We start from the raw sequence: 18828 nt of genomic DNA, 5'->3' as shown, positions 1-18828 counted from the left end.
AAAATTGAAAATTCCAGTATACTAAATGAACTTTTTGGTCCTTTTATATGTTTTGGGTTAGTTTGTTTAATGCTGGAGATGAAGTTTCTATTTAGTGCCTCTCTTTTCTGAATTGCAGCATATCTGTCCTCCTGAAGCACAAATAAAATCAATACAAAACACTTTACTTCAGAAGTGAATTACCAGCCCAGTGCATAAACCAGACTGAATTATTGTTTCTTTCCAGTGGCGTACATTGACTGTGATATTCAGAAGTGGAGCTACAATGATCATAGACCCAGCCTAGTACTTTTGCTCATACTAAATGACACAAGGAAGGAGGTCAGGGCATCACTAAAGAGTTGAGGCAAAGCCAAGGTGTGAGGAAGAAGTGGTGTTTGTGTGCTCACCATCAGCAGGTTTGAACTCCAAGAGTGTTGCTTCTTCAGATCCATCTTCACTGCTCTCCTTGATGCTCTCCACTTCACACCAGAAGTCCTCCATGGAAGTACTGTCCATAGAGGCCTGTGAGTTGGAGCGACTAAATGCAGGAGGAGGTGCCGACTCGTTGGAAAGCATCCTGTTAATTCTTCGACAACGAGGGAGAGACTTTCTGAAAAGAGACAGAAATGAAAATACTCTATTTTTCTATCGTAGAATCATCATTGAGTCCAACCATAAACCTAACACTGCCAAGTCCATCAATCATGCTAACTCATACCATGCAGACAAAGCATGCAACTAGGTCTTCAGCTCTGTACCAGGGAGGCGGAGGACAAGATGTTGGAGACAAAGTGCACAGTTCTGGTGGTCTTTATGATCTCTGTTGCTCTTTACAGTTATGGCTGGAAGCGTATTTTGTTTCTAATAATTTATATCTTTAATGACCTTTAGTGTTTGACACCCTAGAGGGGGACTCACGAGATACAATTTCTATTTCTAACACTGCTACTTGTCTAATGAAACACTGGAAAAGTATTTTAACTTCTTTGTGCCTCAGTTTCCCTTCCTGTTTTGCTTACTGGCTGAAATGCTTCAATGCAAACATCTTTGGGGAAAATAATCAGACTTAGGAACCCTGAAATATTTTACAAACTCATCTTGGCTCCAGAAAAGAATTAAAACTTGAAGTATTTTAATTCAGAAGACTAATAACTTTTTATTTGAAAATCCTTTAACACCCCCCCCCCCATTTTTTCTTAAATGAAATGAAAATAAAAGAAATCTTAACAAAATTTGTCTTTGAAATGAAATAGTATGTTTTAGGTCAAACAATGTTTTGATCACAGGTTAAAAAAAAAAATCACTAAAAATCAAATTTCAAGTTATAATTCAATACAGTGACTGAATCAAAACAAAGAAGTTTGTTCCTTATTCCTTTGTTCTTGTATTTTCCCACTGTAACTTCTTGCAACTGAAGACAGTTATAAAAGTTCATACAAAATCTAATAAAATACCTACCACAGAAGTTTTGTCTGAATTTCACATTATTATGGCTGCAATATTGTAAGCAGCTTTTGTAAGTGTAATTACAGTAGTTACAGTAAACAGTAGTAATAACCACAACAGTATTTGTACAAAGGAGTCAGGAGGTAACACAATTATGGCAGAGAGCTAGACTACAGGAATTAATGGAAAATTCTGTCATAAGGTCTTCTGGCCTTCACTTATCTGAATTAATTCAAACGCAGTTTCCCTTTCTCTTCCTTTTCTTTATGGCATCATCCTGCCAACAGGCCTTTGTCTAAAACCACAGGCATCACTTTTACTCCACTAAAAAAAAAAAAAAAGATACTTCCTTTTCGGTATTTCCCTCCTTGTCAAAGTTTTCGCAATGGACGTATAAACAACATATTATTTAATAAAGCTGACTGGATACGCTTTTCCCCCTTTGAGCTGCTATCATCTCTGCTGTATCCCCCTCTTGTCGGCAAAGGGCTGGCTGCTTCCCTGAGGCTCCTGCAACCTCCTCGCTTCGTCTGGGTGGTCTCAGGCAATTCCTGCTGGGTCAGGTCTGAGCCCCAGGTTGGGGACCCGCGGTGGAAACAATGGAGCGCAACAAATCCAGCTGTGGACATTATCAGTGCTTAAAAAAGGCAAAGCTCAGGACTCTGCCTCTTTTTGAACGCAGGGAAGTGTAATATGGATGATTCAGCTGCCAAACCTGCCCATGTGCTCTGGGACAGCTCCTGGGGAGCAAAGATTTCAGATGGGTGGCAATATTTCAGCAGAAAAAAAAAAGTACTATGGCACAGTGGAGACACATGTCCTCCAGAAAGAGAAGTGCTTTTTTCAGTCTTTCTATCTTTTTTTCGCTCATGAATAGCAAATGATTGTTTGCTTTTAAACATAGGGCTGAAACTGTTATTGTTTTAATTAGAACAAGCCACAGTCACCAAATCTGAGAAGAATTTGTGACACAAGTGTGGTTAAAGCTATTTGAGTGCTTTCCATGTAGCTCTCCCTCTGGGGAGATGCAAGCTTTTTGGTCGGCTTTTGTTCAGAAAGCCTCAAATGACTGGGGTGTCTGATAAATCATAATTACTGGAATTATAAGCCTGGAAGTTGCGGGTTTTTTTTTTTTTTGTTTGTGTTTTTTTTTTTTTTTTTTTTTATGATTTCACCTACCTCTCGTCCCTGCATCAGCAAGGAAAAAAACAACAAACAGGTATCATGGAACTTAAATATAATGCATTAATGCTGAACCAAGCACCCTTGAGCAGGGTTTTTAGCCAACAGCAGCAGAACCCCTGAGAAGCAGCCAGAACCCCCCATCTCTTCAGCTGGGAGCTGGTAGGGATGGGGGAAACAGCTCCTGCCAGCCAATTGCTTACTGCTGTGAAAAACTGCACTCTTTTGTTTAAAAGATGATAGTGAACACAAATAAGGAAAAAGGCAAAACTTCCTGGCACTCTAACAGCGTTTGGGGCCCCTTTTTGCTGGGTGCTGTGCAAGCAGAGGGAGATGCTGAGGCCTGGTGTCAGGCCTGCAGCGGGTGTCTGTCAGGCCTCCAGCGGGTGCCCGTCCTCCTGCCGCGGCCTGTCCCTCCCTCGCTGCCTCCTCCTCAGCCTGGGGCTCTGCCGGAGCCCCCCACACTGCTGCCCACTCTGCAATTCATGGTCCTGCTTAGTATAAACCTTTGTGAAAAATAAGCCCCTACATCTGCTGTATAGCACAGCCCAGAGGTCCCACACCAGCAATCGTAGGAAGAAATGCTCTCGCTGGTCTGGAATCAAACACGTGCTGGGACAAGAAGAGGGCTTTTTCCCTGATAGCATCACTGGCTCCCATCATTTAGTCATGGTCAGGGAATTTAAATATTTCCTGCCCTCCCAGTGTGAATACTGACCATAACCCTTGTGCTCTTCATGCACCACACCAGACTGATCCTTGGGCTTTGACTCCATCAGCACTTCAGCTAGCTCAAACCAAGGCTTTTAATTTCACCATATTAGGAAGAAAGAGGCTTGGCGGGTTGTTTGTTTTCTCCCCACAGTGAGTAGCTATTTTGTAATATTATTATACCAAAAAGCTAAATGCAAAACAGACCACGTAGCATGGCAACAACTGCTGTGGCAACCAGCTTTACCAAATACGTCTAAGGTTCCTGGGTAATTAACGTGCATTTACAACAATATTAAAAGTACAGAGCTTATTTGGAAAATCAGCTGAACAAAGTCTCCTGAGAACGTCATATCTGAGGCTTGTTATCTCAGCCCGGATTAAATCATGCTGTGTAAAATTCCTGTAACAAGAAAGGTTAGGCAGAGGTGCTTTGTCCTTATCGGTAAACAGCTGAAGCTTGCTTCCAGGTGGTCTGCTACAAACCTTCTGCAATTATTCTGAGTCTGCCTATTAAAAGCTCACGTGTTTGAAAAGACCTCTAGCTGCCGTTTTGACCCATTTACCTGTGGTTTTTGTCCTGGAGGAAGTGGTCTTTCTTTTATGTGATAATGGCAGTTGTTTGCATTTCCTGCAGCCAAAGCTGCTCAAAACAGTTTCAGGGGAAAAAAAAAAAAATCCTACTGAGGAAGCAAAGCATATTCTTCACCACTTTTAATTCATTCTTGAAGGACACTGAATGAGCACTGACTCCAAGCTGCCTGCCTCTCTCAGAAACAGCTCAACAAGCCCAGGTTGCCTGTCACCTGGGAACTCTTGTAGCAGAAAACCTATGTTCCTGATACCTTTTTCATCCTCGAGGCTTTCTGGCTTGTTTGCTCTTTCTCTCAGTGTCTGTAGAGAAGTTTACAAGAATAAAATGTTTGTGCTAAGCCAAATCTGTTGTTCTTACAGAAAATTTGAAAACCTGGCTTGTTAGGTAAGTAGCAATCACAAAGCTGGTGCTCAGTTTCATTTGCTCCCTCACACACACAGGCACTGGTGAGCTAATCTGAAAGGCTGACTAAATTAAACACAGGAGGGATCTCAGATCCTGGCTTCCTAGATGGAAAATTCTAGGAGAGAAGGACGAACCTTAAAGCACTGAGCAAAAATTACAGTGACTGCACTAAACTAGCTGAAATTGTTTTCAGGGTGGAATTAAAAAAAAAAAAAAAGCCACACAGACACAAACAAAAACCCTTGAAAAAGGAAAGAAAAAGAACGAAGGGAAAAGTATACTACAACAGCCAATGATATCAGAGAGTGCTTCTATTACTGGATATTAGTCACAGAAAAAAAAGGATTAAAGAGTCTCTGTAAGGAGAAATATGATGATATCATGTAGAAAGCTTTCTGTGGAAAGACTTTTGCACATAAGGAGGGTATTTCCATGGGGCACAAGAAGGCTGATTCAACTGTGTGCGACTCTGGTTTTGCCCTGCCGTATGTTTATAATGCTGATGAAATGCAATAGCAAACCAGGCCCACTGAGCATATATTTTATGTTCTGTATATGGCGCAGTAGCGTGCTATTCAGGATCTGACAGCACACATTGATTTCAGGATAGCCAAGCCAAATCCAATAAGCAATTCTTATTCTATCCCCATAGTGAAGGTTCGTAAAACTGCACAAAGAGTTGGTTCAGTGACATCTAATGCTTGCTCACAGGCTGACTAATGATAAAGCCAGGCTTGTGCTTTCAGTTTAATTAAGTAATGGGTGGTAAAGAATCCATAAAACAAATGGAAGCAGTAAAGCCATCTTGTAGTTAAACCCAGCATTTAATCCTTGTTTACACAGAGAGACAGGACATCTTACTCTTGTGGGTCATTATGCTTCATTTCATTCAGTGGGTCCTGAACCTGCTTCGTCACAATTAGTCACATTTATAGGAATGGGGAAGATGAAGGAAGGAAATTCTCCTGGTCATTTTAGGACTAAGATCCACATTTTCATATTGCAATCATTCTATCAATATAGCCACTTAATCCAGTGAGATCAGCAGAGCCTGAAGAACACAACAGTGGCAGAGTACAGTGTTGTTTCCTGTACCCAGATCTTTCTATTCTTTAGTTTATCATAACAATTCACCAACCTCTGACAAAAAATAATTACCCTCCTTCTACTCAGCTCTTCCCAAATGTAAAAAAAGGATGGTAGCTTGAAGCAACGGGGAAACAAAATTTATTCCTCTTTATTAAGAGCTATATTTTTCTCTGTTCTGTTCTCTTCTGAAATGTTAGGAATCAGTCATGTGCCAATATTTGTCTTGGTGGGGTTTTGTTTGTTTGTTTGGGTTTTTTAAATAAAATGTATACAAAATCCAGGCAAAGAAAGAGTGAAATAATACCTTTGTGTTCAGTTCACAGCTCAGTTCACTCTGGCCCAAATCTCTTGTCTTCTGGCTACTTTCTGGTGACCCTGTTCCAGCACTGTTCGCTGTTTCTTTCTCTCCATGCTTGGTGGCTTCTGCTCAGAGAGGAGCTTATCTCAGAGAATATCCCCCCAACTCCATCTGCATGCTTCCATTTCTGATTATCTTGCAGATGTTAGTCAAGTTGTAGGCAGTGGAGCCTAAACTTTCCCTGTTCTTTTTCTAATATCTAGCATAGCAAATAATTAACCTATCATGCTCATTGATTTCACAGAGGTGTCACCCACCTTCCCTTGTAACTGTGTTTGAGTGAGAAGCAGAATAAGATTTTAATTCATTAATACTTTCCTCATCCTGTTGCCTAGCAGAACTCCAAAATCATATGAATCTCATGGCTCTTTGTTACAAGCTGAGTTTAAAAATAAGCTGGTTTCACCTTACTGTAGAGGCTAGGCTTGAAAACAGGAATTCAGTACTTTGCAGTTCTTTGTATTCTACAAAAATATGTTTCTGTCAACTATTAATTTTACTCCTAAAGATGCTTTTCTGTCTCCACAAACATTTTTTGGACCAAAAGGACTTGTGTAAGGAGTCTTAGGATTTAAAGACTTAAAAGAGAAAAGACTTATAAGACTTAACGAGATTTAAAGGAATTAAAAGAGTTTCATTTTTTTATTCAGAACTCATCTGCAAATCATCAAGGCACTAATAGAAGTTAGGAGATTCAGCTGTAAGGTTTGCATATCAGGGTTACCTGCTAGCATTTAAAAATGCATTTTACCTTGAGCTCTTCAGCTCTCTCATGCAACTTTTTCATAAGTGATATGGAAGTCCCCTGTCTGTAACAAGGGCCACATTGTGACTGCTCTGTGGCTGAGCATGGAGATTGCAGAAGAATCTCTCTCTGTCTGTGTGTTTCAATGTGAGGGCTCTCACAATCAGATCCTTTGAGCTAGGGGAGTGCAGGGAATATACTCTCTAGGTATCATCTGCTGGCAACGATGACCTTTGGGGACATGACCCAGACCTCTCCTCGACACTAGCAATCACATCATTTCAGCGCTGGCCCAATGTGACAGACAGTGCACTACATGGCTTCAATGTGTCTGTCAAAATGTCAAAGGGACTCTATTTTGTCTTCATTCTCCTAATAAGGCTGTTCCTAAAGGGCAGCAGGGATTCCCAAATGATTAACACTAACATGAGTACATTCTGTTAACCATTTTTTTTCAAGTGAATTGGGAAAGAATTCTTTTCATATAGATTAAGAGGGAGCGGGGTAAGCCACTTTTGAATGCTGAAGACTTAAGGACATGAACAGGACATGGCATACAGCAGGCAAAACTGTTTGTGAGCAGGCAGTTTAAACATCTTAAACATTTACAACACATTTTTGTTGTTAGAGGCGACAAATTCTTCTGTTGTGTTGGTGCTTGCGTAAGTCCAATTGATTTTATATGAAACAAATCCACTTTGACAGACCAGAGTTTTCCAGGAAGAAACATAGGCATGTGGGCCATGTACTGTAGGCTTAGGAAATCCCATGCTTCCAGGAAATGTTTGGTCTACTGTGCGTGTACAGTGCAAATGATTTGTGTCTGAGCATTGAACCCGGTGAATCTGACAGTTCGCTGTATATATGCCTCAGAGCTGATGAAGGCCTCCAGGAGCACTGGGCTCGTTATGCATGCACTGTACAATTTATCCACTCATGTTGAGTAGTTGCCTCCAAAAATTCCAGCTGTCTGGCACTCACCCAGAGAGATCACCCCAAAATCCAAGGCAAACCCTTCAAACTCCACCTGGCAGAATTTGAAATCAAGATATATGTCAGCCCTGATCTTACTCTGATCTTGGTGAGCCAGTCCTTGGGATGAATCGCTTGGTTAAGCCACACAGTAAGGATGAGACAGACACGTTTCGTTCCGCAACTTGGTGCAAGCAGCTACCCAGTGTCTTACCCAAAGTAGCAAGCAAAGATTAAACAGAGACACATGAATGAAGAGGAGAAATGGCAGAAATGCACTAGATTCTGTCTAAACTCTGGTACTGCACAAAGTTTAATGCTGTTCACTGCATTCACTCAGTCCCTCCTCAGAGAGCTATCTGTAGTAGCGAAGAAGCTCTCACGAAAGGCGGTGGAAAAGCTGTATTTCTCTCTTGCTTCCTACTGCTCTGGCAATGTCACTTCTAAGGTAAGGAACAGCCCTGTAAGCACTCCCTGGGGATAGCATCATCTCATGCCAACTGGAGTACATCAGGCCACTGTGCATGCATGTGTGTGTAACTACAAATACCAAGAAGGCTGGGAGAAGGAGGGTAATGTGTAGACTAATCCAGAATCTTCTCTCAGAATACAATTGATAAGCCTTTGCCAGCAACCCACACTTAGCCAGACTCATTATTTATAACACAACAGGATACAGTTAAAACTGCAGGAAACTCACAGGTTCGAGAGCTTAGATGAAGCTTAAATCACTCAACAAGCAAAGAAGCAAACCAAGTAAAACCCACAAGGGATGTAAAACGAACAGTGTTAAAAGGTTTTGGGCTCTAGAATCAGTAACTATTTTTTGTAAAGAAAAAGAAATATTAAAATACTCATCAGGAACAATGAAACACTGAAACATACAGCATCAAACTTTCTACAGCTTTCAGTACAGCTGCTGACATTGCCTGCATTTATGTGGCCATTGTGGAAGAATACTTGTTTTTATTTTAGATTGCTCTAAAGGAACTATCCTTTCAACCAGCATGATTATTATCATTAAGGAACTCACAGTATTTATAGGACTTCATCTCTCTGAAACACTTCAAAAGACAAATTCAGTCATTTTGGATGAATTAAGGTAACAACATAAAGAACTGGACCATACTATCTACTGGAAGACATCTAATGCAACTACATACATTGCAAGCGTAAGCTCTTTAAGCTCCTGATGTAATCGTTGAAGGGAGACAGATTCTTCTAGAGAGTGAACATGTAAACTAAACAGGAGCTCAAAGTCTTGCAATATGTCTTTGAAGTAGTTTTTGTGCTTGGCTTTAAGTGAACTCCAGCTGTTACTTTCTCCTGTCCTTTAATTAACGCACCCTTTTAAGTAAATGTCACCATTCCACCCCAAAGCTTCAGGACCTAAGCAAACAAGCAGTACTTATTTTCATGAGATACTGGGTTTTCCTTTAAATGTGTTTTAATGTATATGAGAGGCAATGGTTGAGCTACAAAATGTGAATATGTAAAGTCTCTAATGTATTCATTTACATTTTAGTCATGAATTGCATTGGTTATCCTGCAATTCATGAGAAAATATTTTAAACATTGTGTTTAAAAGTATTCACAGGACTGGACTGAAGTAATGTAAAGCAACACATTAAACTTTTAAAGCTAAGCAACACAAAACTTTTCAAGCTATTTTATTTTTAAAAAAAAAGCTTATGTGGTGAAGATATTGTTAAATCTTTTAGCAGAGTGAGCAGCAACTTCACATTGTCACATAAAAATCCTGGATCTGATTCTCAGATAGTAATAAACAGTTACAAACTCACTAGCTTAATTTATCCCTTATGTTTAAATTCAGAACATCCTTCTTTATAGTACTGCTAATGTTGAAGTTATTACAAATCACAAAAATTTCATGAGCAAATGTACTTCTCACCATTTAGATTTTTCTCGGCAGCTCTGGGTTGGCTGTCAGGCAATTCTGAACCCTCAGCCTGTATTTTCCATGGTGTATTGTACTTTGTGGCATACTGAATCAGTCAGAAGGAATGAAAAATTTGCTGGAAAATGCTGTAGCCAAATAAAAATCAAGATGTGTGCATAGTTCTATTTTTTGCCACTCAAGCACATTGATAAAGATTGTATGAGTTACTTTGGAAAAAGTCCCAAATTTGCTGACTAGACTGTTCTTTTGTTAATGAGGCTGCTTAATAAAGCACTATAGATGAAGAAAGTACGCTGAATAAACCAATGTAGATGAATCTTGGAGAATATCTCAAAGAACTATGTTCCTATTTTTACCTGAAGAAAAATGGTTATGCATCAGCTGTAAACTGATGGAAAGTACATCAGCATGGAAAATACAGAAAAACAGATTTTTAGCACATTGTCTGTTGATTACTCTTGTCAATGTCCAGAACAGTCTGTGGCTTTATTTGGATGACTTGAGGCAACATGAGACCTCATCTCTACCCTTCCATCTCTCTACCTGCAGCCTACCCTGAACCCTGCCTCTTTCCCTTCCTTCTCCATTTTCCAGAAAGCAAGTGCTGCTGAGCTGGGTGAGAGCCTCAAGTAGAGGTGGAGCAGGCAGGGAAGCTGATAAGGGCTCTGTGCAGAGAGGAGGTGATACCAATGTGGCACAGGGGGACCTGACACACAGGGCGAGGAATGGGGATTGCAGCTGATGGGTGTGTTCCCATGTTTCTCCAACAGCATTTGACCATCATATCTCCTTATCAGAAGTCGTCACGCACCAGCCTCTCCTTCCATCCAGTTCTAAATATTTACAAAAAGCTCAGAGTCAAAGCAACTATGGTACTTTACATTCTAAAAAAATAAGCTATTAAAAAAATCCCAAACAGCTAGGCAATATTAACAGAGGCAAAGCCTTTTGGTTCTGTGAAGCCAATAGAAGTTTTGCTACTGCGGTGCACATTTCACCTTCAAGTTTAAAAAAGCCAGCTATATTAGAATAGGTTTTTGACCAACATTTTTGAGGGAAACATTGAAGAACTAATTTCTTGCTAATTCACTCATCTTCTTTTTGGTCAAAATTTTAGGGTGCCTCAATTAACTCAATTTAAAATTAAATAGTGGTATATTATTTGGTAACCTCTCCCATTCAGGACATCAATAACTGTACAAGCATAATTGTGTAAGCATAAAGCTGAATTAAGCAGAAGCTGGTAGAAGACTCCTATTGGAGATTGGTCTAGAGAATTTTAATTTGTAATGTATGTTCAGAAATGTGTTGGCAAGAACCTCTTGAGTTGCCAAATGATACTAGTAGCATTACCACTACTATGAAAGGTCATAGTGAGATGATGGGAGATGTAACCATAGCAAAGGACAGAACAGAGCTGAAGATGAAGAATGGAAGCTTAAATTTGATGGAGGCAAACACAACAGACAGGGAACACCAAGTAGAAGATCACGGGTCTCCAAAGAGCAAACATTCCCATTTTTTGAGGAATCAATGGACCACAAAATCAAATTTAGTTTATTATATTCTCAGATCTTCAACAGATGAATGAACAGGAAAAGGAAAAAACAATGCATGTTGTTATACTTTGGCTATACAATTCCAATCATTGGGTTATAAAAGATTTTCTGTGATCTTAAAGTGATTTGTAGGCTTATGCTGAAGAGATAGAAGGAACATCTTCATGGCAATTTTCAAGGCAACACCCTAAATTTCAAGTGGTATTTTTCTAATTTGTGTTCAAATATTTGTACTACATGCCTGTGAAAAACATGAACTTTCTATGTAAAGAGCAAAATGAACCAGTGATGCTTCCAAAACACTTGAACTCCAGTGAAAGCTGGAAAAGTTTGACTAGGTTACACTTCTTTACAATGCCTATAAAAAAGGCAAATAACAGAATAAGAAAAAACACCTCTTAAATGGGAATACTAGTACATGATGCACAGCAGCTTTCCAGTTTCCTTCAACTACTTTATTTTTCCTCCTGCTTATTTTATTTTAGAGGTTTATCTCAAATATTTCATCCATGAGCACTCTGAGGGAAGCTGCAGCATGCGCGGTGTTTCAAAAGTAACTTTTCAAATATACTGCAGCTCCTGAAGCTCTTGGAGCTAAAGAGACCACTAATATTTACAAAACGTGGTACCTTTGTCCTCAGTTCCTCAGTGATATGAATAATTCTGAATCCTGCAAGCAGCCCAGCTGAAACAGCCAAATGACTCTTATGCATAGGGTTTGGAAGTTTAAATGTCTTAATATTGATGTTGGGGGAGTAAGAGGTAGGTCTTGGAAATCTCTCAGGAAAATGGGCTCTTGCTGGAGTGAAGTTTTCAAGACTCAGAAAATGCAGAGGAACAATATTATCTTAGTGTAGCTACAAAATGCCCATTCATGTTCTCCTGGGAAGCAGAAACTCTAGATGGTCCAGAACCATGCCTGAATGTTCTACAGCACCTTTTCTAGACATCATGTATTACAGAAAGGGATTATTCTTGGCTATTTTGACAGTTACTGGTTTGTGCTGGTTTGTTCTAAGCTGTTTTGGGTTTGTACTAGGTCATGTTGAGAGAATGCAAAGACGACTTTGGAGAATTGCCTCTTTAAGCTGTGTTGAGTTCTCCTCGGTCACAGCTGGGAATCTGAACCCAGATACCAAATCATCATGCGGTGAATAGTAATAGCAGAACCAAGAATTTGATAACTACTAAAACCACCCCCTGTACCATTTCATTAACTGTAAGGGCAAGAGCTAATTCATCATAACAGGACCACAGAGATGTTGTCAAGTAAGAATTACGGAGGGAGGTAAAGCGACATCTCTAAATTCACACAGATGTTTTGCCACAGAAGAGGGTTAAAAATACCAGAACTAGTTCGTGACTTAAAGCTATGGTACACCATAAGTAATAGAACCGCTAATCTTCTCTAAGTCCTGCAGAGCTTGGCTGAGGTTTCTAACTGAGATTTGTCAGCCCTATACATATTCTTGGCTGGATAGCCTCTAAAAAGTAATTAATATTGCTATACAAACATAGTAAATCGTGTTTGAAAGCTCACATGCTCATGTCAAATGAGTACGACTAAGCTGTTGTTGTGCCCTCTGTCATCGTGAGTACATGCTCCCCTTCCACTCCTGCCTAGATAACAGCCATGATCCATGATAATAGGTGAAGATTCACAGGGCATTCATCCATCTTTTAATGATCATGTTAGATCTTTCACTGCGCAGGCACTTTATGAATGTTGTAAAGTTGTAATACTATCCTTCCCATGAGGACTCTGAATTACTTATCCATGCTTTTGATATAATGCATCTTGGCTGAACTGTTGCAGTTCGCTCTCTCTGGAAGATTTCCAGTCAAGGGCTATATTTACGTCAGCTACAATTGATTCAAAATGCTTCCACAGGATCTTGAACAGGCTAACATATCTTCATGAATTTAATCCAAAACAGAGACTTTCCAGTAAAACAGGGAAATAATCATGCTTGTAACTCTAATTCTTTGGTTTAAGTTGGTATCCCTGGTAGGTGTTCAGCCACTGCTTGGACTAGTGTCTTTTCTGGACTTCAGGGTGACCACAGATTATGCTTCCAAAAGGGAGTTAGGAGGGCAGTCACCTAACTCCCATTTTCAGAAAAGACTGAAGTATTCTTCAGTACAAACCCTATAGACTTACTGGGAGAGTAAATGCTCCTGCACACAAAATGAATTTTGAAGGTGGTATGTAGGCTTTTAAGTCACAGAAGCACTTTTGAAAATTTGCCTTCAACTTACTTGTATAGCATTGCGCTCTTTGTTTTTGGAGTTCTTTTTCTGTGAGTATTAAGCTTGCCTAGTTTTCTGGGATTTTGACCACCTAAATTTAAGCCTTATCTTTTAAATTTGGCTTTGATTAACACAGCTGTTATTTATTCTTTTGCTTGGCAGGAGTTTCTGCAAGACTGACACAAAGTCAGCCTGTTTGTATTTTATTGTACTGTTAATCTCCTTTTCCTTTATGACATACATACACAATATCCTAAGGGGAAGATTACTATACATATATATGGATTCATACTCACATATAAATATATGTATGAATACATAGCAAAGATGGGAACAAAGGGAGAGAATATTTTAGTAATCTCCTAAAAGCCTTTGTGAAAAAGTCTAGATAACACATAAAATGGAATGTTTTGTATGACATGAACCAGGGGATCAACGTTAATTGGTTGCTTAATGGAAGCATAATTCAAGATAAAAATGGAACAGACTTTATTCAAAGTAGTTGGAATCATTTGGGTGGGAGAAAGATCTGTCAAATTAAGAGGCTGTTATATCATTATGATCACTTACAAACAGCTCACCAAATAAGGTTTTCCAAAATAATACATTTGAAGAGATTTTCTAATAAAACGTAATTAAGATAATTAAAGAAAATACAATGTTTATTAGAGTTGCTAGGTTAATTTTCAACAGAATTTGGTCATTATCTTAAAACAGCATCAACAGTAGAGAATTTCTAGCTTTCTAGAAACCTCTACATTTCTGTGTCTCACAGAGACTTTCCGAAATAAGAATCACTTTGCAATTGCACTGCAGAGCCCTACCTGAAAAAGCCCTAACACCCACAAATGAGCTGCCTTTTCATTGCATGGACAGGACCACCTTCACTGACAACAAATAAGAGCAAAACTGGTGACAGGAGATCCCTCAGAATTCTTCCATTCACATGAAAAAGGAGTCACAAAATCACAAAAAGCAGTTTGGACAATCATTTATGCCAGTAAGTCCTATCTCCCAGAGATACACTATTCCCAGAACACTACTGGGACTCATAATGACACTGTAATTGTAGAAGAAACTCTGTTAGTGCCAGGAGCATAATTGTCCAGTAGAAATTTCACAATAATCCTGCCGATCTGATCCTCTTTTCTAAACAAATCAGTCAAGGATCTAGGTAGCAAAAGTCAAATCTCCAGGGATATTAGCTTCCTGGATTTCCTTTCAGTAAGACTTCATGTTTGACGAGGGAAAAAGAAAGTACTTGCTCTTTCATCCTGATCAAAGTCAAATAAAACCTATTATGTACTCATTGTATTGGACCATGATCATCATATTGTGCTGCTCTGCAGCATCTGATGCTGTTTCAGACTTCCCTTTGATCCCCCGTATAGGCCTCGTGCTGCCCCTATAGAGGGAATAGCAGGGGAAGAAATCCTTGAAAAGTTTTCCCCAAGGCAAGGAGTATTTTTTCTGCTGATGGTCACGACCCCAGCTCATGGTATTTTGCTGCAGGGGGACTTTGGAACCGGAAAGGTTGTGCTGGCCATTTCAGTGTGTGCAAACTGCCATGGAGCAAGAACTGCTAAAAGAAACTCCTCAAACACTCCTGATGTTTGCTGTGGAGGTGCAGAGCTGTGACCGTCACTCCAGCCAGCCAGCAAGAGAGAAATCACCTGGAGTCCCTCTGTGAGGGATAAGAGCCTGCCTGGGAGTGCTTGTTTGACAGTGTATTGTTTGCTTTTATTTAGACTACATAAACAAGCTTCTGGTTTCCTCAAAACAATGTGGACAAGTCTTAGTTTCCAGCTCCCCTGGATTTCTCCAGTTTTCATTACTAGGTAAACAGTTTTAGCTGCTCTTCACCACCAGTCTCCTGATGCCCTGGATTTTTACCTGGTTACCAGACATAAACACCTTCAAACTGAAAGTAGCCATTAGAAAGAGCCTGTGTTACCTGCAAATCCCTGCCTGCCAAGTGTACAGAACTGAGCCAGACTTGAGCACAATTTGAAAAATGTGGATTTGGATAATGTATTTGTGAATGTAGAAGCCCTTCAGCACATGTAGCCATGTAGTCTGTATGAACGCATCACTTAAATTAGCAGACCTGGCTTTCCTCCCATGAAATGATATGTCATAAGTTTCTTCTTTCCTTACAGCTCGATTTGTATAAAACTCTACTTTTGCAAGTTAAATTATGGTCATGACACTGAGCTGAAATGCACATAATTATCATAAACATCTGTATGACATCAGAAGGCAAAAGTTGAAAAAGGCAAATTTCTGACCCCAAATCAAATGAAAGCAAAAATAGGAAAAACTATGATTAATTCAATTTGAAGTAAAGGTTCTGCTCACTCTGGATCATTATTCCTGTGGCATGCATTTTTAAACAGAATAAACGCCAAGGAAAAAGTTGTATTGTAACAGAGTATAATTTTCCAGAAGCACACCTTCTGGTGTCTATTAACGGGTCATGTTAATAGATTCTTGAGGTGTATTTTCGTACAACTTGAGTCAATGTAAAGCATGGATATGCCCATCATGCAGTTGCTTTCGCTTGCACTGCGTCCCATGGTTTTTCTATAGTGGATCTTTTTTCTTTTCTTTTTTTTTTTTTTTCATCCCCCCCTTTCCTGCCCGGTAAAGCTGGAAAATTCCACTAGTGATAACTCTGACGGCTTGCTCCCCCTCCTGTCACTTCTTGTTTAAGAAAACAAGAGGGAGGGAGCAGTGTCTGGAAGTCTGAGAATTTACTAATTTAGTAAATTCTGCAAGTCTTACCTTGGAGCAGAATAAAGCCTTGATGTTATCCTTAAAGAGGCAGAGCAGAGTCCTTCTGCAACCCAACTTCTTCATGCTCCCAGTGGCAGTGAGTCCCTCCTCAGCCTATGATCACCAAGTTGCATATTCTGTGAGCTATCTGACAGCCTGTGATAGGATATTCTGCCTCTAGTCATACAAGGACTGAGGGAACAAAGAGCAGTGGAGCTTCTGGCCCTTGTGGGAAACAGACTGACGCTGCTCCGTCTCTATTTAAAGAGTAGATGCCTTCAGGATAAATCCTCTTAGTGTGTTTTCCTGTTTGTGTCAGAACTTAAACCTTTTATCCATTTCCTAAGAGGAGAAATAAAAAAGTAATCAGCACTAAGCTGCACTGTAATCCAGGAGAGTCCCTGTGGGGTGGCTCAGAAAAAGACAGAGCCAATTTATGTATTTTCTGCTAAAGGGATATGAGACACTACCATTAGCATAACACAAAAAATTGTAAATGACTAGATGCAAATTAACGAGGAGCACTCTCTGCATGGAAACGGCTGCTCCACTCGGAGCAGAAGCATAGTGCACAACACCAGCGAGGAAGGAGAAGCAAGCCGGAGTACAGCTGTTAAGAAATCAAACATTTATGAGGAAGCCTTTCTTGCTTTTCCTACAGTGGGACAATCAGTGGGAGGCCTAGATGAATGCTGCAAAAAGCATGCACCAAGTTTTGTATGAACAGTGGCCCAGAATTGGGTTTTGGCCACAAGAGAGATAAAGTCTTGAAATTCAGGGATGATTTTGAATGCAGTTGGGGGATGAGGAAACACACTGTGCAAAAAGTTCCCTACCACAGGCTGTTAATGAAGTCAAAGGAGCCCAGAGAAATAACTCTTAAGCACAGAAAGCATATGAGATGGTCAAACTTTACTCCCTCCACCAAACCTTTGTTTATCCATCGAAACGCTTAAACTAGTCTGTGGAATTTACAGGATTCCTGTCATCATTCTTCCTGCCCGAAATACAGGAGGAAAAGCTGTCTTTCTGGTTATAAGCTTTTTGATATCCTTCACTTCCTCTAAAGACATGGCTAAAGCCCTTCAGCAGAATAAAGGGAAAAGAAAGCCTGTTATTTGATCAGAACAAGCAGAGAAAGAAAAAAAAAAAAGCTCAAAAAAAAGAAAAGAGAAGGGAAAGGACTTCCTGAATCAGTCACAGATTTCCTAAGGGAACAGAAAAGAGCAAATCCAGAAGTGGTTTGGTTTTACAATTCATCTTGAAGTTAGATTTGCTTTATATTTAAACAGGACTTTGTGTTGTCTTCTCTTTCTTCTGGTGAACTGTTAGGATTACATAAATCCTTGAAAATTTTGGAAACTTCCAGTCATTTACCACTGTCTGTAGGTCTGTTTACGGGCCGGTAGGTCATGCTTTAAAGGATAAACTGCAGGAAAGAGAGTGGCTCAGGAATTTGGTAGGGTCTGTGGAGCTGCTCATGCTACATACCCAGCTGCTGGTGGTGGTGACCAGAAACTTCTTGGCAGCTGCTGTTGCTTTGCGTGAAGTGGTAGAGTGATGCTAGTCCATATCATCCTGACTAAATATCTCTCTGGTGTTACCGCCTGCAGACATTCAGAGGCCACCTCCAGGCTGCACCGTCATCAGACTGCCCTCCTCGCTTCCTTCAGGAATGTCTTCTCCCTCTTTTTAGTTAAGTGATACATTGCTGCCACTATTACTCTCATTGAGTTGTTGCTGTATGAAGAAATTAAAGTCATTTTATACCTAATTCTAGGCTTTGTCTGCAGTCAAATAAACATAGTCTTAGGATTGCCTTTTCCCAAAGTTTCTTTCTGATGGAATTTAATTTAAACAAGCCTTGGTAACAGTGACTTAGGTTTTCCTAGGAATTAAGGTGAGATTTGGTTGCATTTGGTTGCATTTGGTAAATATGAAGGTGCAAGTCCCTTGCAGCTTGCTGCCTGTGTGGTACAGAAAAATGCAGTTGGGGAGGGATGGGAGGAAGGGGAGGTGGGCTCACTTGCAGCAATTCACCATGAACATTTCTTCCCTCTGGCTGCTGGTGGCAATTAAAACACTCCCTATATTAGAAGTATTACAGCCAGTGGAAAGTCACCTCCAAAGAGTAATTCAGCTCACCTATGGATGAGAATGTCTCTCTTGCTGTCCATAATAGGAGAGGACAGTGAGGGACTCGTCAAAGAGCTATTAAATGCAGGAAGTGGATAAGTGCTCACTGGGCGATAGGTACACTTAAAATTAAGCGAACTGTGACCCTCTCCCTGCAGTGTCCTTGCACTTAACATATTTCACCTCCAAAATACAGTATTTTCTGTTTTACAATTTAAACAAACCTTTAGGTTAAAAGTCCTGCCATAAAACTAAGTAAGTATGTTTAAACATCTTTTTTTTTTTTTCCACTGACTCTGGATCAGCACAATGGTGACCCCTAATCACAGCTGTCTTATGAAAAATAAACAGTGGTGAACTCGTATACACAGGTGACCTGCCGAAGCCAGTGGAGATTTGCATGACGCAGAGGTCCACCTGCAATGGTGCCTTTATTCATATTTGAGTATTCTGTTTGTACAAAAATAGCTCTGAACTAATTCCATATATGGGACATAATGATGAAATATTTCAGCAGATATACTGAATGTCATACAACTGATAATTACAGACACATGTGGTTTCATGCTATTCTTTTTCTAGAGTTAAATGCTGAGGCATAAAATAGACCTGCTGTTGACTCCATTTTATGACTCTGGAAATACATAAATTATCCTTACACTGAGACAAATGTATATGATTTTTGCTGCATCTGGATGTAAG

General features: G+C 39.9%; 1 protein-coding gene and 1 long non-coding RNA gene across 3 annotated transcripts in view; one reads left to right on the top strand and one right to left on the bottom strand.

Moving 5' to 3' along the window:
- ARHGAP28 (Rho GTPase activating protein 28) overlaps window positions 1-18828 on the bottom strand; it is a 76956-nt gene that overhangs the window by 34999 nt on the left and 23129 nt on the right. The window contains exons 1-2 of one of the 2 annotated variants that reach the window (XM_075744411.1): window positions 16000-16015; window positions 390-592 (exon numbers count right to left, since the gene is read on the bottom strand). In XM_075744411.1, coding sequence (XP_075600526.1) covers window positions 390-558 — 169 coding nt within the window. In that variant the 5' untranslated portion in view covers window positions 559-592; window positions 16000-16015. Of the gene's footprint in view, window positions 1-389; window positions 593-15999; window positions 16016-18828 lie in introns of those variants that run through there. The other variant, XM_010307919.2, reaches the window with a different exon arrangement.
- On the top strand, window positions 3350-17810 carry LOC142600399 (uncharacterized). The gene is made up of 3 exons (XR_012833865.1): window positions 3350-3474; window positions 11451-11518; window positions 17604-17810. It is a non-coding gene; the product is annotated as an uncharacterized LOC142600399 (long non-coding RNA).

The sequence above is a fragment of the Balearica regulorum genome, chromosome 2, assembly GCF_011004875.1.
Source record: "Balearica regulorum gibbericeps isolate bBalReg1 chromosome 2, bBalReg1.pri, whole genome shotgun sequence".
Classification (NCBI taxonomy): domain Eukaryota; kingdom Metazoa; phylum Chordata; class Aves; order Gruiformes; family Gruidae; genus Balearica; species Balearica regulorum.
This window is presented reverse-complemented; position numbering and strand designations above follow the sequence as displayed.